The following is an 18,489-nucleotide window of genomic DNA, read 5'->3' on the forward strand; positions in this document are numbered from 1 at the left end:
CTTTATTTTTGCTTGTGCTGCTTGATGGGCCAGGTAAGGAAAAACCCCAATAACGCTGATTCAAGCAAAGATATATTTGTCATTAAGATGATTTATCTAAGTGTTGTTGTTTCATTTCTAACTGTTATATGAGCGACTTGAATCGTCAATGTAAAAAAAAAAAAAAACTATGATGTTTATGTCGCTATAACTTTTCTTATTAGCATTTCAGTTACTTTCATCGTAAAGGATTGTTCTGCCTCATTTTACAATTGAAACTAACATTTCTAGAAAAAGCAATTAATGACATACAAGCAGAATCTTCCAAGCACATCGTGATGAGTGACTCAATCGCAAAAGAAGTACTACCTAGACTCACAATGACGATGACGTCATTGTTCTCCTATAATCACTAGCATCCTATTTTCCGGAACTCCGACGTCAGGCTCGGGTGCTGGGTTTCCGCCAGGGGGAGAGTCAATTTGGGGAGTTCCCGTGGGTCGTGGCCGTCCTGCGCCAGGAGCTCATGATGGAAAAGCCCGTGCATCTCTTCGTCGGAGGAGGGACGCTCGTCCACCCAAGGATGGTGATTACGGCCGCACACAAAGTCGCCGGGTGAGTCATTGCAAATAACCGGGTGATAGAGCGTTTATCTGGTGACTTTAGACGTTACATCCTCCGGAACTCTTTTAACCATTTTTGATTGTTTCTTTGAAAAGCCAAGTGGTTTCGTATCAGCTATATTTATTTTGATATAATACTAAAAAAAAAAACAAAAAAAAAACAAGCTTAGCGCACCCCTGGACCTCCTCCAAAGTAGTTAGAGTCAAATCCCATTATTCTGCAAACTAAAGACAGAAGTATTCGGGTGTCACTTAGGCGCAGGTTACCAGAGAATCGCCGTAAATAAGGCTTTCTTTCTCTCCTAAGTAGAGCTTTCCTTTTCTCCTATGTTGAGCTTTCTTTCTCTCCTAAGTATATCTTAGTTTTACCAGACCACTGAGCTGATTAACAGCTCTCCTAGGGCTGGCCCGAAGGATTGGATATTATTACGTGGCCACGTTATATCAAGAAATTAATTTCTATCACCGGAAATAAATTCCTCTGATACCTCCGCGTTGGCCGAGCCGAGAATCGAACTTCGGATCACCGGATTGATGGCCAAGCGCGAAAACCACTCGTCCAACGAGGAACTTTTCTTTCTCTCATGCTTATGCTTTCCTTCGTTCTTGAAATCTTCAGATGAAAAACTAAATGGACAGAGTCAACAGACCACAAACCTAAGAGGGACTCCAAAGGGAAATCCTCCTGCAAAGGGAGAGAGAGAGAGAGAGAGAGAGAGAGAGAGAGAGAGAGAGAGAGAGAGAGAGAGAGAGAGAACTTATAAGAAAAAGTGATAAATAGATAAATAAATAAGATGGAATAGAAGAAAAACCGATACATCTATATTCAGAACGGCAATACATCTTAACCTGTCTTAAGGGGTGGGCATGAAGAAACTGAGATCACGATAATAATTAATGAGTTTATGCACTTTGGACTGTAACACAATAAAACCACCATAATGCAATATATTGCAATTTTGCATTAATTTTCACGATTAGCTGCCCCAGTTCACTGCTTTATATTCAGTTTGACCAAATGGTTCATGTAAATCTCACACAGTTTTACTGTCCCTAAATTCTGCTTTGTGGGAGAGCAAGATGAAGGAGAAGCTGTTTAAAACAAACATGTAATATAACGAGAGCCTTTTCAGGTAAACTTGAGCTGATATATATACCAGTATATATACCAGTAAATATATATATATATATATATATCTATATATATATATATATATATTATATATATATATATATATATGTGTGTGTGTGTGTGTGTGTGTGTATGTGTGTGTGTGTGTGTGTAGTGAAAAAGAGAGTCGGCAACTTGATAGAAAATTTTTCTTAAAACGCTCTCTGGTAAAACTTCAGTGTACAAGGTCAGGTCAAAATGTCCCCTTAAAAGTAAGAATATATTCACACAATGCAGAGCAATGGACCTGTCAGCAAAGGCGACCCACCCTGGTTATTTGAACACTTATTAGCTTTCAAGAACATTCATTTGCATTCGGATATCAAACTAGGCTGTCAGAACTCGTTTTATTGCTTATGTTATCAGGACATGTGTTCTTTACGACCTTATCTTGCTGACATCCGGTCTATATGACTTCTGCGAACAAGGGCGGCCTCGCAAGTGCTGGGTCGCTAAGGTTTAGCAAAGAGGGATAAGCATAGCATTACACAACGACTTTTTACAGCGAATTACCAAATACATAGAGAATAGAATGCGATCGGCGATGACGCCAACCTAAGAGGAAGCCCGCGTCTCTAAAGTAATTCTTGGATTGATTAACAGTGGTTTTCCTGCATAACTATACATTTCATCTGTCGATGACAGGAATACGCCAACAGCCTGAGCGTTTCAGAGTTGTGATTCGCTTAGATCTGATTACAAAGAAATCTTGAGTCTTGGGGTAGAGCTCTGACCTAATCTCTCTCTCTCTCTCTCTCTCTCTCTCTCTCTCTCTCTCTCAGCGTATTCATCGTTAACCCTATACTGTTTAGCTATTTGACGAAAAGAGTTGCAGTATGGTATTTAAGCAATGATTAACGTTGAATACCCTGTTGTAAGTTATAGAAGAACTGTTCTCACGACTAAAACGTGCTTTAATAATAACAGATAACGTTTTAAACTTGAAGTCTTCAAAGAAATATTCCTATAATCAAGATTTGTCGCTCGAGGTAAAATATTCGGGTAAAATACACATTCAAAATAATCGGACTTTACGAAGCTTCAAGGTTGTCCATCGTCAAAACAAAATCATCTTAGATAGTTGACGACGCTCAGCATTTTCTCCTTTCCAGTACGATTTGCTTGATTGGCTAGGGTATCTCTGTCGATGTTTGTACATGCCGGATCATATATAACGCTCCGGATATTTACAGTATATTCATGCTCGCATCCAAAAATTTTAAGCATTTTAACGTAGTGTGTAGCAGATCACTTTGTGCCCATTTGGGAGAAGGATTAGATGCTGATGGGGCGGTTAAAGGCTGATGGTTTTACGAGTGCAAGGGCGAGCCGTTGCATACCTGGTTCCTCTTCTTTTATTCCCTATGTAGCTAAGAGGAAAAGGCGTTGGTCTGCAGTCTGGTATTTCAGTGGTTGGTAGTTCGAATGCCCCAGGAGGAGGTTGCTGTTAGCAAGAAGGTTGCAATTTTACATGCTTATTGATTCAGTTGTATTCCACATAGGAAAATGAAAATGGTATGTCTCAGAAAATGCCCAACAATTTCATCCTCCAAGAAGAGGTCCATTGGAGGACGAAACTGTTGGTCATTTTATGAGACATACCATTTTCATTTTCCTATGTGGAGTACAACTGAATTACTATATTTTCGTGCCTAAGAAGACTACCAGTACTATGTTTATCCATGTCAAGACATATAACTGAATAAGCATTTGAACATTAATCCGATTTGTCTTTCCACTAAGGATTCGAGTGAACAAACTATGGGCTAGACTCGGTGAATGGGACACCCAGACGCAGCTCGAGCCTTACGAACACCAGACCATCCAGGTAGAGGAGGTGGTCCTTCATCCAGATTTCAACCCGAGAACCCTCTTCAACGACGTGGCCATAATGATCCTCCAGGTAGGTTCTTTCCAGGACTATTAAAGCTGGTTCTTTCCACGGTCCACACCTAGACCATTGTTCTTTCGATACTGTTGTGCGTTCGTGAGCTTTCAGATTCTTATTTTTTCTTTTATTATAAAAGATAATATCTTTGTAAACAATATTATAAACAGTCAGTCAATAGGCTAATATTTTGCAAATTTTATGAGCATATGTGTACACAAATGAATTGTAATGACATTAAAGTACTACAATTATGGACTAAATCATCGCAGCAAATGCTACCACAAGGTACTCATAGGAAGTTCACGCAGGTTTTGTCATAGAAGTCCTTATTTGAAAATGTCTGCCGAGATTGTCAATTCGTTATGCGTTCCCGCCGTGGTGCTGTTGAATAGAATTTAAACACAGATTGAATCTAAATTTGAAAAAGAGGCTTTGTGAGATTATCGCCATAATTGAATTTACGAGTTACTCTTCTTCTTTCGACCATATTTGTCCCACTGTATAGCAGGGTCGGCCGCGCGAGTCAAGTTTCTCCAACTATTTCTGTTCTTTACATTATTCCACCAGTCCCTTCTCACCACATCCATCCATCTGATCAGCTGACGCCCCCCACACCCCCGCCCCTCCCACAATCCTCGTCCTCATCACTGGCATGTTCTCAGCTCTGTTGATTGGTTCCACATCTCTCTTCATATTGCATGGCAGTAAAGATAAATTTTTCATCTTTCTTTATTATTTTTTTGTCCAATTTCCCAGAATGAATTCGTGAGAGCACCGCACATCAACCACCTCTGCATGGCAAAGGAAGTTGAAGAAGTTGATCCTGCCGGTTGCGTTATCAACGGATGGGGGAAGGATAGCTTTGGTGAGTAATACTTGAATGCTTACACTAAATGATTGATATAGCACTTGGAATGACACAGTTATTTTTTTATGTTTGAATCACATTTGCTGCTATTTAACACACACACACACGCAATATATATATTATATATATACGTATATATATATATATATATATATATATATATATATATACATATATATATATATATATATTCTTGTTAAAACAGGATACCTCAAGTATAAAAGGCCATTAAACCACATGGGTTTATATATTATATATATATATATATATATATATATATATATATATATATATATATATATATTCTTCTTGCCCGTTTACATTAGGTCTATTTAGTTTCTGTTACACGAACGCTCATTAATAATAATAATAATAATAATAATAATAATAATAATAATAATAAAAAACCACAATGAATAATTATTCATAACTTAGTTTTCGTTTTCATTACTATGCCGTTTTGTAGAAGAAAAATACTATAAATTTATCTCCACTATGTTCCTCTAACGCAAGTGCCGCTAATTTGACAGAGGACAAAGGCACATATCAGCTGATCATGAAATCCCTGACGCTTCCACTGGTGGACTCTAAGCTCTGCCAGAGCCAACTTCGCACGACGCGTCTGGGACGCTACTTCGTATTGGACAAGTCCTTCGTTTGTGCTGGAGGGGAGAAGGGAAAGGACGCCTGTACGGTGAGTTAAGAGAGAGAGAGAGAGAGAGAGAGAGATTATTGAGAGAGACGAGAGAGAGAGAGAGAGAGCAGAGGGGTTGTGGGGGGCGGGGGAGGTTCCTCTTTAGCTAAAGCTGCCATATATTTAATTTACATTCCAGAGAAATCATGTTAATTTCAATTTTAGCTGATGACGTAAGATTCTGTATATCTTTGTTGTATCGCATCGAGTTTATATAATTATATATATATATAGATAGATATATTAATATATAAATTAATAATATATTATAATACATATATATATATATATGTATATTCTTATATATATATGTGTGTGTGTGTGTGTGTGTATGTATGTATACATATATGTAAAGTAAGTATAGTATAAGGCAGTCCCCGGGTTACGACGGCTCCGGCTTACGATGTTCCGAGGTTACGACGCTGTTTCTTAAATATTCATTGAAAAATCCGCCCTGGGTTATGACGCTTGTTCCGAGGTTACGACGCTGACGTTTCCGATGCTCCGAGTTAACGACGCTTTTAAAAAACGCATACTAGGATAAGAATCCTTTATAGTTTAACACAGTATATTAATAAAAATAAGTTTTTGGTTAGATTACAACAAAAATTTTGAGGTTATGATGATTTTCGACACTTTTTATGTCGTATTTTTACAATTTTTTTTAGTGACGCCTCATATGCGGAACTAGTTTCCAAGTGAATGAATACACTAGCTTGGGATGCGCAGTTTATAACAGTCCAAAAGTGCAAATAATGAAAAAATCATTGCTTGTTTCCAGTATACATAATTAACAAAACTAAGTTTCTGGTTAGATTACAACGCAAATTCCAAGGTTACGACGGTTTTTTATGCTTTTTAACGATACGCAGAACTAGTTTCTGAGCGGAGGGCGCATAAATTAATTTACGCTATTAAACTGTATGGTAACCATAGTCAAGGATAAGGAACGCATTCTCAAACAGTATACATATCCTTTAATACAAAACAGCAAAATATCATTGAAACATTATTTCACTTAAAGAATCCATTTATACTCTACTTAGACTTGGATATAAAAACCATAGTTTCTCTCTCTCTCTCTCTCTCTCTCTCTCTCTCTCTCTCTCTCTCTCTCTCTCTCTCTTTGTATTTTCCGACGAAAATAATCACTAATTAGTGTATTTTGATGTTTATTTTCATGACTAAATACATTTTTATAATACAAAAATGATTTACTAATTTTCAAATATTAATTTTGATTAATACTGTATTAGTAAGTTTAATAAGTTGAAATGATATCACATAATAAAAATAATAATTCTCTCTCTCTCTCTCTCTCTACTACAAAGATGTATGTTTTTTTTGTATGATAAATAAATGATTTACTATTTTCAAATATTAATTTATACAGCAATAATATTAATTCATTAAAGAAAATACCATAGTGAATTAGTAAGATTTTAGCTTATATATTTAAAAAATTATGGAAGAATGAAGGAAATCCCAGTCTTCTTTCAGTAACCTTTCTCTAACTCCAGGTACTAAAACTGTCAGATATAATCAAGTTCGTGACAGCCAGGAGGGGAAGAGCTGCTGTGTTTCCATCAAGTGCTCATGAAATCCCCCCCCCCCCCCCCTCTCTCTCTCTCTCTCTCTCTCTCTCTCTCTCTCTCTCTCTCTCTCATTTACTGAGACTCAGATTTTTTATGTACTTGTACCATTTGTTTTGTTTTTAATACTTTCAAATAATAATAATAATAACAATAATAATAATAATAATAATAATAATAATAATAATAACTGTAATTACAAAATTCATATGTGATAGTATTTTAAAGAAATACAATACTAATCATCCATGTCACTTTTAATTAAGGTTAACTCTCTCTCTCTCTCTCTCTCTCTCTCTCTCTCTCTCTCTCTCTCTCTCTGGAAGAAGAATGCTCTCTGATTGTAAACACGCTTTGTGTGAGCTCTCTACATAATGAGTTTTTGTGCAAGTTCTAGGGATACTACACCTTTCACCGTGTTATATAAGTTACAGTAAGACTCAGTGACCATTTTAGTAACAACAGTGTGTATATAGGATTTTATACTACTCTGTAGTTACGATATAAAAAACTCATTCTCCGTGGCATACCCACTCAGTCGGCTGCGCCTCAGTTCGCGCATGCACAGTGTGCATGTGATGTCTATTGTGACGTGAAAAGGCTGCGGCTTCACTAATAATGGATTACTCCGGACCAGCCTCTGTTTCTGAGGTTGAAAATGATCTGCACCTGACTGATGATGAGGATGTAGATATGGAACTCCATTGGCCACCCAACCTCACACAAATCTTATCCTCATAAGCCCTCCAGTACTGTTGCTAATACCCCCATGAAGCGCCCAGTGGATTATGGGTCGATACTAGCAGTGCTCCACAATCTTCCTGCTGCTAAAAACATCCAAATGTCAAGAGATTTTCACTAGACAAAAGAGTGATGTCACTCTGCCTCAACCCCCTACACGACTTGCTTCCTCTGCTACCCCAGCTTTTGCTCCCCGTGATGAATATGTTAGGTTGGTCTTCAAAGAAAATTTGAGCACTGACACTAAACTATGGTGGCTGACTGAAGTAAACAGAACCTTCAATCTTGATAAGGAGCTGGCAGAGGTGAAAATGTCTGCAATCAACATCTAAATTGTATATATTGCAAGGAGTCATGAGGACATCATTGGCAGGGTGAAGGGTGTGAATTTCTGTCCATAAAGCCTGGATATTCAAGATTCAATAGACAGACCCCGTAAGATAGCCATATCTCATTACTCGTTACCCTATTGAAGCAGACCCTAACCTTGCTTAGGAACTGCCTGGTGTATACAGTACACGAAGATTTCTTCAAAATGGGAACCCTATTAATTGTATTGTCATCACATGGAGTCTACTAGAACCACCACCATCTGTTTATGAGTTTTCCTTCCTCCCTTGCCTCCCTCCTTGTGAATTACGCAGGATGAAGGATGATCAGCTCAACTGTTTCAACTGCTGGGGTACTGGCCATATCTCCCGATATTGCTCTGCCTCACCTAAGTGTGCCTGGTGTGCTGCAGCCCATTCCACACGCACCTGTCCATACCGTAAACCTGTTACTGATGCTTTCACCTCATTGTCAGAATCATCATTAACTCCAGAGACTGTGCATTGGAAATGCCCTCGTTGTAGTGAAGCAGGAGTTAATGTTTGGCATGGATGTTCCAGACGGTCGCGCGCTGCCACGCAGTCACTTCCACTGACACCACCACCACAACCAGTGTCAACCTCCTCGTTATGCCCTCCTGAATCAGCTGAAATTTCAAAACTTCGTAAGGCTGTTGCTGCCTTGGAATCGCACTGTACAGCACTTACGACACGCTTTGATGCTATTGATGTACGCTTCGATAGCTTGATCGCTCAGCAGGCTAACACTGCAAGCAACCTCGACACACTAGTCAAGGCACAACAAGTTCTCATAACCTCTGTTGCCTCACTTACTGAGAAGCTAGATACTGTTGCCTCTTGTCTTGAAAGGGTCAGTGGCCTCCTGCCAGCTCAGCCTCCTACACTTGGTGCACCATCTAACAGTGCTGCTTCTCCGGTACATGCTCGACCTGTCTCTCGCAGCATTAAGGGTAAACTTCGCCAGACTCATGCAACTACATGTCCTTTCATGGAATGCCCTTGGAATTAGACAATACTCCAGACTCACTGCACTCAGGACATATGTTTATCCCCATCACCCACAAGTAATATTTATTCAAGAAGCCTTCCCTGGCAGTGCTCAGCCAGGTGATGAAGCTCCAACACTCTCTGGTTATGTTTCATATGTACATCATGTCAGGAATGGTCTTATTACTTACATCCACTCTTCTCTCCCTCATCAACTCCTTCGCTCATCAGCAGATATTAACATGACCTTCCAACTTTTTCAGGTTAAGATAGGTGATGGTCATATTCGATTATGCAATGTTTACTCTGCCCCTGGCCTAATTAATCTCTCGGCACTTCCTACACCTACAAACATGGGTGATTTCAATGCAGGACACCCAGATCTTGGTGATGTCTCTCCGATTCCCAACCGCAGTGGAGTTCCTCTGCTCAACTACATCCATCGTTACCATTTAACCCGTTGGGATATAGGTAGTGCTACACACATCCGGGGGGGCACTCTTGATCATATCCTTACATCTGGGCTCATGGCATCACATGTCTCCTGTCATTCTGTTCCCTCGCTCTTTTCTGACCATGTTGCCTTATGCCTACAGTACACAATACAGACTCATCCAAGTGACCCCTATCATCGTACCCAGATCACCATTCCACCCAAGTACTGCCCAACATATGTTTCATACATCTCCTCTGTCCTACCTACCTTTGATACACACTCTCCAGAACACCTGTATAATTCTTTGGTAAAAGCTACCCATGACTTCTATCAACTATATATTGTCAGACCTCACATTAAAAGTCATCTTGTTGCCCATGCCTGGACCTTGGATCAACGCATTATGCAAGCAGAAAGAGTTGCGGCTGATGCTGGCCTTGCCTTTCAGACACAACCGACACCTAATCATCTACTTCAATATCAGCAGGCGAGGGATGATTTAGTTGCTCTCCAGAAGTGTGTCTACACTGAGTCATGGTATAAATACACTGACCTAATTAACCACCAGACTAGCGTTTGGACCATGTGGCATCTCATCAAAAGGACTGTCAAGAAAAAAACCACATGTGCACTTCATCACAGTCCACAAGCATATGCCCAGGATCTCATCACTACTTGGTCAACCCAGTCACGGTCCAGTAATCTCCCTGTACAAATCCAAGAAGCACTTTCTTCCCAGAGCAATTTACGCAACCTTCGTCTGATGGCTGCATTGTTGGAATCAGACAAGGAGGACAAAGAGCTGATCACCGAGGATGAGCTGCGACGTGCTGTTATGGGGAAAAAAAATTCTGCTCCTGGGGATGATGGCCTTACTTATCAAGTGCTTCATCTCCTCCAGAAGGTTCCTGGAAATCCTCTTCTACAATTGTATAATCTTTGCTACCAACATGGATATGTACCTGCTGGCTGGACCATTAGCACAATTATTCCTATCCCAAAGCCTGGAACTGATAAATATCGGCCTATCTCCCTCACCTCAGGTTTTAGTAAAGTGTTTGAGCGTATATTACTAACCAGGCTAATGTACTGGTTGCAAGAAAAACTTTCTCCCCATTTGTATGGCTTTCTTCCTCAGAGGAGTACTCATCACTGTTTAGCTGAACTCTACTCCCGATTGTCCTCCAACAGTGTAGTTGCCTTCCTTGACCTCAAAAGTGCTTTTGATATAGCCAAGAGGGATATCATTCTTGATCAGCTTGTCGACTTTGGTATCAGAGGAAACCTTCTGAAGTGGATAAATGGTTATCTCAGTAACAGAAAATCACGTGTTTTTTTTAAAGGTGCATGTAGCTCCTATGAAAATTTTGAGCTTGGCACACCTCAGGGCGGTGTATTGAGCCCATTTCTTTTTAATATTCTTATGCACCGTGTACTGTCTCTCCTCCCTGCTATCCCTGGAATCACTGTAACCTGCTATGCTGATGATGTCTGCATCCACTCCACTACCCCTTGAGACCTTCAGCGTGTCCTTCAAGACTTTTACAGGTCCTGTACCTCCTGTGGCCTCATACTCTCCCCAGAAAAAAGCAGAATCTTCTCTGCCGGAATCTCCGAGACCTGCCAGAGTTCATTATGGGTGGGAATATTATACCTCACTGCACACAGTATACATATCTAGGTGCACCAGTTCAGGATTCACCCCTGCTATACCTGCACGACAACGAATCCACCCCATGGTGAAAAACCTTCTTGATCGACTGGAGCCTCGCTTTACTCCCATCAAGTGGCTTGCCACCAGGGCCACAGGTATATCTATCCCCGTGGCTAAAACCCTCTATATCCTCTTCCTAAGGTCAGTTGTTGACTATTTATCTCCTGCTCTAATTCAATTACCCAGACAGGTGTTACAACCTCTAGAACTGTTCCAAAATAGAGTAATGAGGTTTATCCTAGGATGCCCTCCTTCCACTCGGATAGTCAACATGCAGACCGAACTCATGTTACCTCCATTAATAGAGAGAATTTATGCCAATGTAACTTTGTTTTCTGTTAAATGTCTACATTCTCCACAATTTACTCCAAACTTCTCTGCTGTCCTTAGAGCATCACTTGACGAAGATGCACCAAGACCTCAACTCCAGCCAGGGGGCCATAACCTAGTTAGGGCAGTATGTGAAAATCTTCGACACCTTGTTATCGGTGTACCTGAGCAAGCAGTCATCCAAGATTTGCCACCATGGCGGGTTCCTATTCCTGCTGTCACTTTCACACCAACCTCTAAAGATGCCCATACCAGTCTACAGAAGCAGCTGGTTTTGGAAACAATATCCAAAGTGTCAAGTTCAGTTCCTGCAGGACACCACATCTACGTTGATGGCTCAGTACAGGCAGATGGAAGTGCAGCATGTGCTATGTTCTCCCCCACTTTAGAATCTCCTGAGGGTGGGTGGAATGGTCGTAGGTTGCCAAACTCATCCAGTTCCACTTATTGCGAACTTCAAGGTATATGGGATGCAGTAACCATACTTGTTAGAAGAAATGTAAATGGATTGGTGATCTGTGACTCCAAATCTGCACTCCAGGCACTGACATCTTCTAGGCCCAGCTGTGGCCGTGTTGTGCGAGACATATTGTGTCAACTCGTTGCTGCTTACAATGCCTCGCTTGTCTTGTCCTTCATGTAGATGCCCTCCCATATTGGGCTTGCTGGGAATGACATGGTGGACAGTCTTGCTAAAGCTGCCTGCACGCTGGACCTTGATGACAGAAATGTTGAGCCCTCACTTCGCTGCCTTAAACATAGAATATATTCAGCTGCTTTTGCCTGTACAGTACAGCGTAGGGATGCAGAGAGGGGCACTAGTGTTTCCATACAACATCATGATAACTTTCTGCAGAGCCGTCACAAGTACCGGTGACGTGGACTCATGGTGCGTAGGCATAATGTTGTAAGTGCCAGGATAAGGTTGGGATATCGTCCTGTGTGGCAGGTTGGACAGACACTAGATATACCACACTACACCTCATGTAAACTGTGTAACCTTGCTAATGCCAATAACCTTGAACAATACTGCCTTCATTGCCCCACTGCCAGGAATCTGTTACCTCAAGGACAAAATTTACTTCAAACCTGCCAATATTTACTCAAAGATGACCACCTAGACATAATTTTGACTCGTCTTCCTCACTTTGGTTGCAGTTGTTGTGATAATAGAATACGATCTCATATATGTTATTTTGTAACTGATATACCGATGATTCAATGCTGTAATTTTTTTTTCTGTTGATTTCTGATGTAATGTATGTAACTGCTAATATGTAACTTTGTTTGACGTCTTTGGGCATGATCAATTTATTAAATAAATAATCTCTCTCTCTCTCTTTTTTTTGCCACACAAGATAATAATGTGTCATAGTGGTAACTCCCTCCCTCTCTTTCGCTGGAAGCGTTATAAGTATTTTTTGAGAGAACAGAGAGAGATAAACACTCTCTCTCTCTCTCTCTCTCTCTCTCTCTCTCTCTCTCTCTACCGAGATGAAAGAATTTTTATGGTACTAGTATGTAAAATGTTTATTGATAATTTCAGTATTTAATAATAATAATAATAATAATAATAATAATAATAATAATAATAATAATAGTAATAATAATAAAACTGTAATTACAAAATTCATAATGGTCGTATTTTAAAGAGATGAAAATGACCTTTCCATTTCACTTGTAAGGATAATTCCTCTTTCTTACTGAGATGAGAGAATTTTTATGGTAGATGCACGTGTTTATTATATTTTCAAATAATAATAATAATAATAATAATAATAATAATAATAATAATAATAATAATAATAATAATAATAATAGAAGTAGTAATAATACGATAACTAATTTCAAAAGAAAATTCTTCCCTTCATCTTTTTCTGTATCAATTTCCCTACCTCATAACTCCAGTGACACTGGAGCTGGGAAAGTAACAATGCCATACAATGGTCAACAGATTTAATGGTTTTATGTAATCTCTCTCTATCTCTTCTCTCTCTCTCTCTCTTATATTTTAATGAAAATATACAGTAATTTGTGAATACGCAGCGTTGCACATGAAAAAAGTAAATTAGTGATAATTTTAGAGATACGGCCCTAAGAAAAATTGCAAATTAGTGAAATTTTCCCTGTGGACATGTTTTCAACAACGTCGTTCCAGCTTACGACGATTTTCTGGTTACGACGCTTCTTAAGAATGGAACCCCCGTCGTAACCCGGGGACTGCCTGTACATATGTATATATGTGTGTGTGTATGTATACATATATGTAAAGTAAGTATAGTATACATATGTATATATAGTATAAGTATATATATATAATATATATATATATATATATATATATATATATTTATGGTATGTTGGTAGTGTGACCAGTACGGGAAGTTTCAACCGATCTTTGGTAGGTGGTTTTGTACAGACAGCCTTTCCGGGAATTTGTTTTATTGCCTGAAAGAAATTTTCTGGATATTCCAGTCCCATATTGAAGCTAACGTTAAAAATAACTGGTCTTCCATCAGCGAAAACTTACAAATTAATAATCAGTGTTATCAGAATGATTATGATGTACAAGAAAACAGGACGCATACAAAGCTAGATTAGGGTTCCGTTTCTAGAACGAACTTAATCAGGACTAGAAATCTTTCAATAATAATTTAAAAGTGTATGAAGCTCTTTTCTAGAACTTCGAGAGATAGGAAAGAAAATGGGAGGCGTTTTACCTTCTCATACCTAAAGGTGGAACACCGTACAAACTTTCAACTGCAAATTGAAATTCTGACAGTTTTTAGCAGATGGCCTTAATACAAGGGTTGGTTCACCATGAATGGCTAAAACATATAGGATTCATGTTTAATGTGTAAATGCTTTACAGGGAGACGGCGGTGGTCCGCTAGCATGCCCTCGTAAGGATGACCCCTCGAGATATCTGTTGGTGGGCATCACGGCCTGGGGCATTGGATGCGGGCAAGATGGCATACCTGGCGTTTACGCCAACATCCCAGCCAACTACGACTGGATAGTCAATCAAACATACGGTCGCTATCCAATTACAACCACTACAACAACAACAACTACGACAACAACAACAACAACTACTACTACTACAACGCCTCGACCAAAAATAACAACCGTTAAATACAGAGAGGTTAGACCCATAAACTCATCTACTAAGTGGTATCGCTTAAAGCATTACTATGAAGCATTTTAATGCCGATTCCGTTAATCTAATGAGATCATCCTGTCTCCAATATTTATGGAGCTTTATGAATGAAATTAGCTGTGGAAACGAATTGAATCTTGGATTATCCTTTCTGCATTATCGTCCGATTAGGTACAGATAGCATTATCCAATTTTGATGGACCGTGTGGTAATAGCCTTTTAAAAACTTTATTCATGACGTCTTTAATATTGAAAATCAGTTTGATTTTGGCTTTTTATATCATCGTTTCCTGCTGAGCCACGAGCTCGCTAGCGAAAATAAACTAGTGTCACAAGCTTACCACCTATTCATTCTTCATTACAGGACTTCTACGACATGTCAGGCAGGGCTGATGGCTATTCATATTACGAGGATTTCGGTGACTATAGGAGGAAACGACTCGAGAAAGAGAGGAGAAGGCAGGAGAGAAGGGAACAGAGAGAAAGAGAAAGGGAAGAGAGGAAACGAAGAAGAGAAGAGAGGAGAGAAAGATTCAACGACCAGAGGACGGACATATGAATTGCCTGATGGGACCAGCTTTCATACCACTCCATCCGTGGAAGCACCTTATCTATACTCTTATTATTATCATTATCATTACTAATTAAATAAAGAGGAAGAAGATGAAGACCTGCATGAGACGAGAGTCGAAAGGTAAATGTCAGTGTGAGTGTACTTGCTGGAGTGTATGCCAAGGATGCAAGATGATAAAAAAGTCAAATCTGATAAGTATCTGGGAAACCGCGAATAAAAAGTGACCGTAAGATGAAGGCGCAATGCACTGGGTCTCCCGGCTATGTCTACTTGAGGGGAATGATCTTAAGGAATGGAAAAGGCAATAGTATGACTTGCTGAAGGTGAAAAGTTGACCAAGAAGAATGTATGCAGGTTTGGTGAAAGAAGTCCTGCACTAGTCTAGGCAAAGGAGAGCGAGCCTTTGGCTCAAGTGCCAGATACATACCCTGGGTATGCATGGGGTAAATGGTAGTTTTTTTAAATGGCTGGAGGTTTTTATGGTAAGAGTTAGGAAGCTGTAAGAACATGTATACAAAGAAAGTGATTAATCTTTTCTTTAAACCCACCGACAAGGATTCATTAAGCCTCTGTGGCTGATAAAAGAAATGAGATGGAACAGTGAGAAACGTCAAAAAAAAGTTCATTAGATAATAGGAGAGGATACGAATAAAAGTTGGAATAAATTACGTTTATGAATGATGCCATGTTGATGAAGGATATTGAAAAAACTCTTAAAGACTTACGAGGGACCTGAACAGTTTGCAAAAGAAGGTTGAAAATAAATCTTAGAAAGAATAACCCAATGAAAATAAATAGTACCCAAGAAGAGAGAAGGATAGATGTTAGAATGGATGGTATTTGGGAGTTACAGACGATGGCAGAATGAGAATATATTGTGAATCACTGAAGAGGTGAGTCAGGGAAACCAGAAGTTCTGGGGAAGATGAAACAGATTTTGAATGAAAGCGAAGCGAATGAAGAATAGGAATGAAAGTGAATATCATTTGTTACGTATGGAAGTTAGTATGACTGACAGGATATTAAAAGCAAGGTCTGTAGACCTTGATTAAAAGAACCTTTATGCCCCTGAAACGCTAAAGTACTACGTGTGATTCAAAGGTGAATGGCGCAATAAACATAAACTAGAAGCTCCTGAATGTCTTAATGTCTTACGAAGCAACTTTCGCTTTGCGGAAGTTTTGTAGTACATAGGGGCCCGTCCCTGATAGAGCAGTTAATGACTATGTACGACAGTAAGTGGTTTCTTTTCTTCACAACAACCATCGCCTCAGGTGACCAGCTGGTTTGTGAAGAAAATGAACACCATACATTGAGGATTGTATTTTCCTTTTGTATTGAAAATTTCATTATGTTAATGAATAAGAAACCCATTCTTTTCATGGCGAAGATTTCGCACAAAACATCACAGGAATCCCAGAGCGGCTGATGCGCCTGTGACAGTCTGCCTGTTGGTACATTATGACGCTAGACCTGTCACATTCCGTTGTCTATGTTATGTCTAGGTGTACGAACATTGTAGCACGTAGTGTTGAGCATGTTTATGTACGCAATATATATATACTGCACTTACAATGATCTTGGTCTTTGGTCTTTCTGGAGTGTATTATACAAGATTCAGAATGCATATAAAAAAATTGAACATTTTCATGCCCCAGAGGAATTATCCCTTGAAATAAACAATGGAAACCCTTGAATTCTTTTTTATATCCTTGGTCTGCTTCAGACAGGATGATATGATTTCCAACTAAAATAAAAACAGCATGAAGGATGTAGTAAGACATACGACAGAATCCCTGAAGTAACAGCTCTGTTGACTGATATTAAGTTTTCTCTAAGCAGTCACAGATTTCAGAGAGGAGTACTTGAACTGGCTTCGTATAAACACCGTAAGTCAAAAGAATTTTTCTAGTCTCCTGAAAATAAATGCCGAATCAAGCAAACATAGAGGATCGTAACCCTCTAAATGAGATAGCCATCTGTCTAGCTAGACATGAGATTAAGTTACCTGGTTGCAAAGCTTTGACTGACAGACAAAACGAGGTTGCTTTGTCTGTAGCTGACTCCGCGTAACCTTTAGACTAAAGGGCAGCTATTTTTTCCCAGTGAGAAATAATCAGTCAAGAGATTAATGGAGTCTTTCCTCGAAAGAAAAGGTATGAGTCAGACTCGTCAGTGTTACCGGTTGGTTCTTGAAGTTACCGAAAAGGACAAAGGTAAACATTTCCCTCGCGAGAACGATCCAGTTAATCTGCAACGACACGCGTGTGCAAAGTTACCCAGGTTGCCAAAGCACATTCTCCTGATAAGTTGAAGCGCGCTCAGATTAGCAATATCGAAGAAAACGATATTGTTGGCTCATGAATTTCATTATGTACTATAATCTGAAAACCTGACTTCTGATGAATATTTTCCAGAGAAAGAATTTGTGTTTGGTAAGTAGATAGGTTTAAAACAGGGCGATGAAAGATTTGAACATTTTTTATGTGTAGCTTTACTAGGCAATGAAGGTGAATTTGTTATTATTCGACAGCTTAACCAAACCACCGAGTCAAAGAATTTGTCACACGACTCGGCCTCGGGTTTTGTCTATAAAGATAACATTTATATTTAATAAAATGTAATCACATAAATGGAAAATGATGAAGTATCTGATAAAATTAACCTTACAGATTTGTTCCCAAGACTTCGTGTTCGATTGGTTGAACTTTGCATAATCATAGAATCAATTTAATTGCTAGGGTTGGTCCTGCCGTCTTGGTCTGGATATTATTGAAGAGGTTAAAAGGTCGCTCATAAGCTGCAGTGACAAGAGAAGGCCATAGCACTGGCACAGAATGTCCAGGAGACCAAATATATGCACAAATAAATAATATAATCACCTCTCGAGACCTGTCTCCACCAAGGTAGGCTCAGTCTTCGTGACGTAGGGGAGGTTTTCAGCGCATAAAGGGAGGCACTCCCGGAACGGCGTTTAAGTTGGAGAGGAAGGCAAAAAGCAAGCTGCCAATACTCTGTGCTCAAATATGAACCAAACTTCTCCTTGTTAGGGGTATATCTGACTGAACAGGCCTTATGTCACAGAATCGAATATCAGGCCCATCATAATTCTGAAATTGTAGAATTTGATCGTCGACCTTATCTGTTAATCTGTCCCTTCTTAGTAATTCAAATATTGAATGTTAAACGTGTTAGCAGGCAGAGGGGACACAGTCGTTGAAAAGAATTTTTTTTCGTGAGGATGACATAGAAAAATTCAAATAATTTTTTTTTCAAAGCTATTCAGTAGAGCGAATAGGACATATGAATTTTGATCGCATTCAAGCATTTAAACTGATTCTGCACACAAGTATATAGGTCCTAACTTCATCCCTACCAT

General features: G+C 39.3%; 1 protein-coding gene across 1 annotated transcript in view; it reads left to right on the forward strand.

Annotated features, from left to right (window-relative positions):
• Positions 1-16,803, forward strand: part of LOC135214791 (phenoloxidase-activating factor 2-like) — a 30,275-nt gene extending 13,472 nt beyond the window's left edge. The window contains exons 3-8 of the mRNA XM_064249153.1: positions 425-594; positions 3,517-3,676; positions 4,421-4,529; positions 5,063-5,226; positions 14,249-14,521; positions 14,901-16,803. Of these exons, the coding sequence (XP_064105223.1) occupies positions 425-594; positions 3,517-3,676; positions 4,421-4,529; positions 5,063-5,226; positions 14,249-14,521; positions 14,901-15,095 (1,071 nt within the window). The 3' untranslated portion in view covers positions 15,096-16,803. The remainder of the gene's footprint in view (positions 1-424; positions 595-3,516; positions 3,677-4,420; positions 4,530-5,062; positions 5,227-14,248; positions 14,522-14,900) is intronic.
• The last annotated feature ends 1,686 nt before the right edge of the window (positions 16,804-18,489 follow it).

This window comes from Macrobrachium nipponense, chromosome 46 (assembly GCF_015104395.2).
Source record: "Macrobrachium nipponense isolate FS-2020 chromosome 46, ASM1510439v2, whole genome shotgun sequence".
In the NCBI taxonomy this organism is placed as follows: Eukaryota; Metazoa; Arthropoda; class Malacostraca; order Decapoda; family Palaemonidae; genus Macrobrachium; species Macrobrachium nipponense.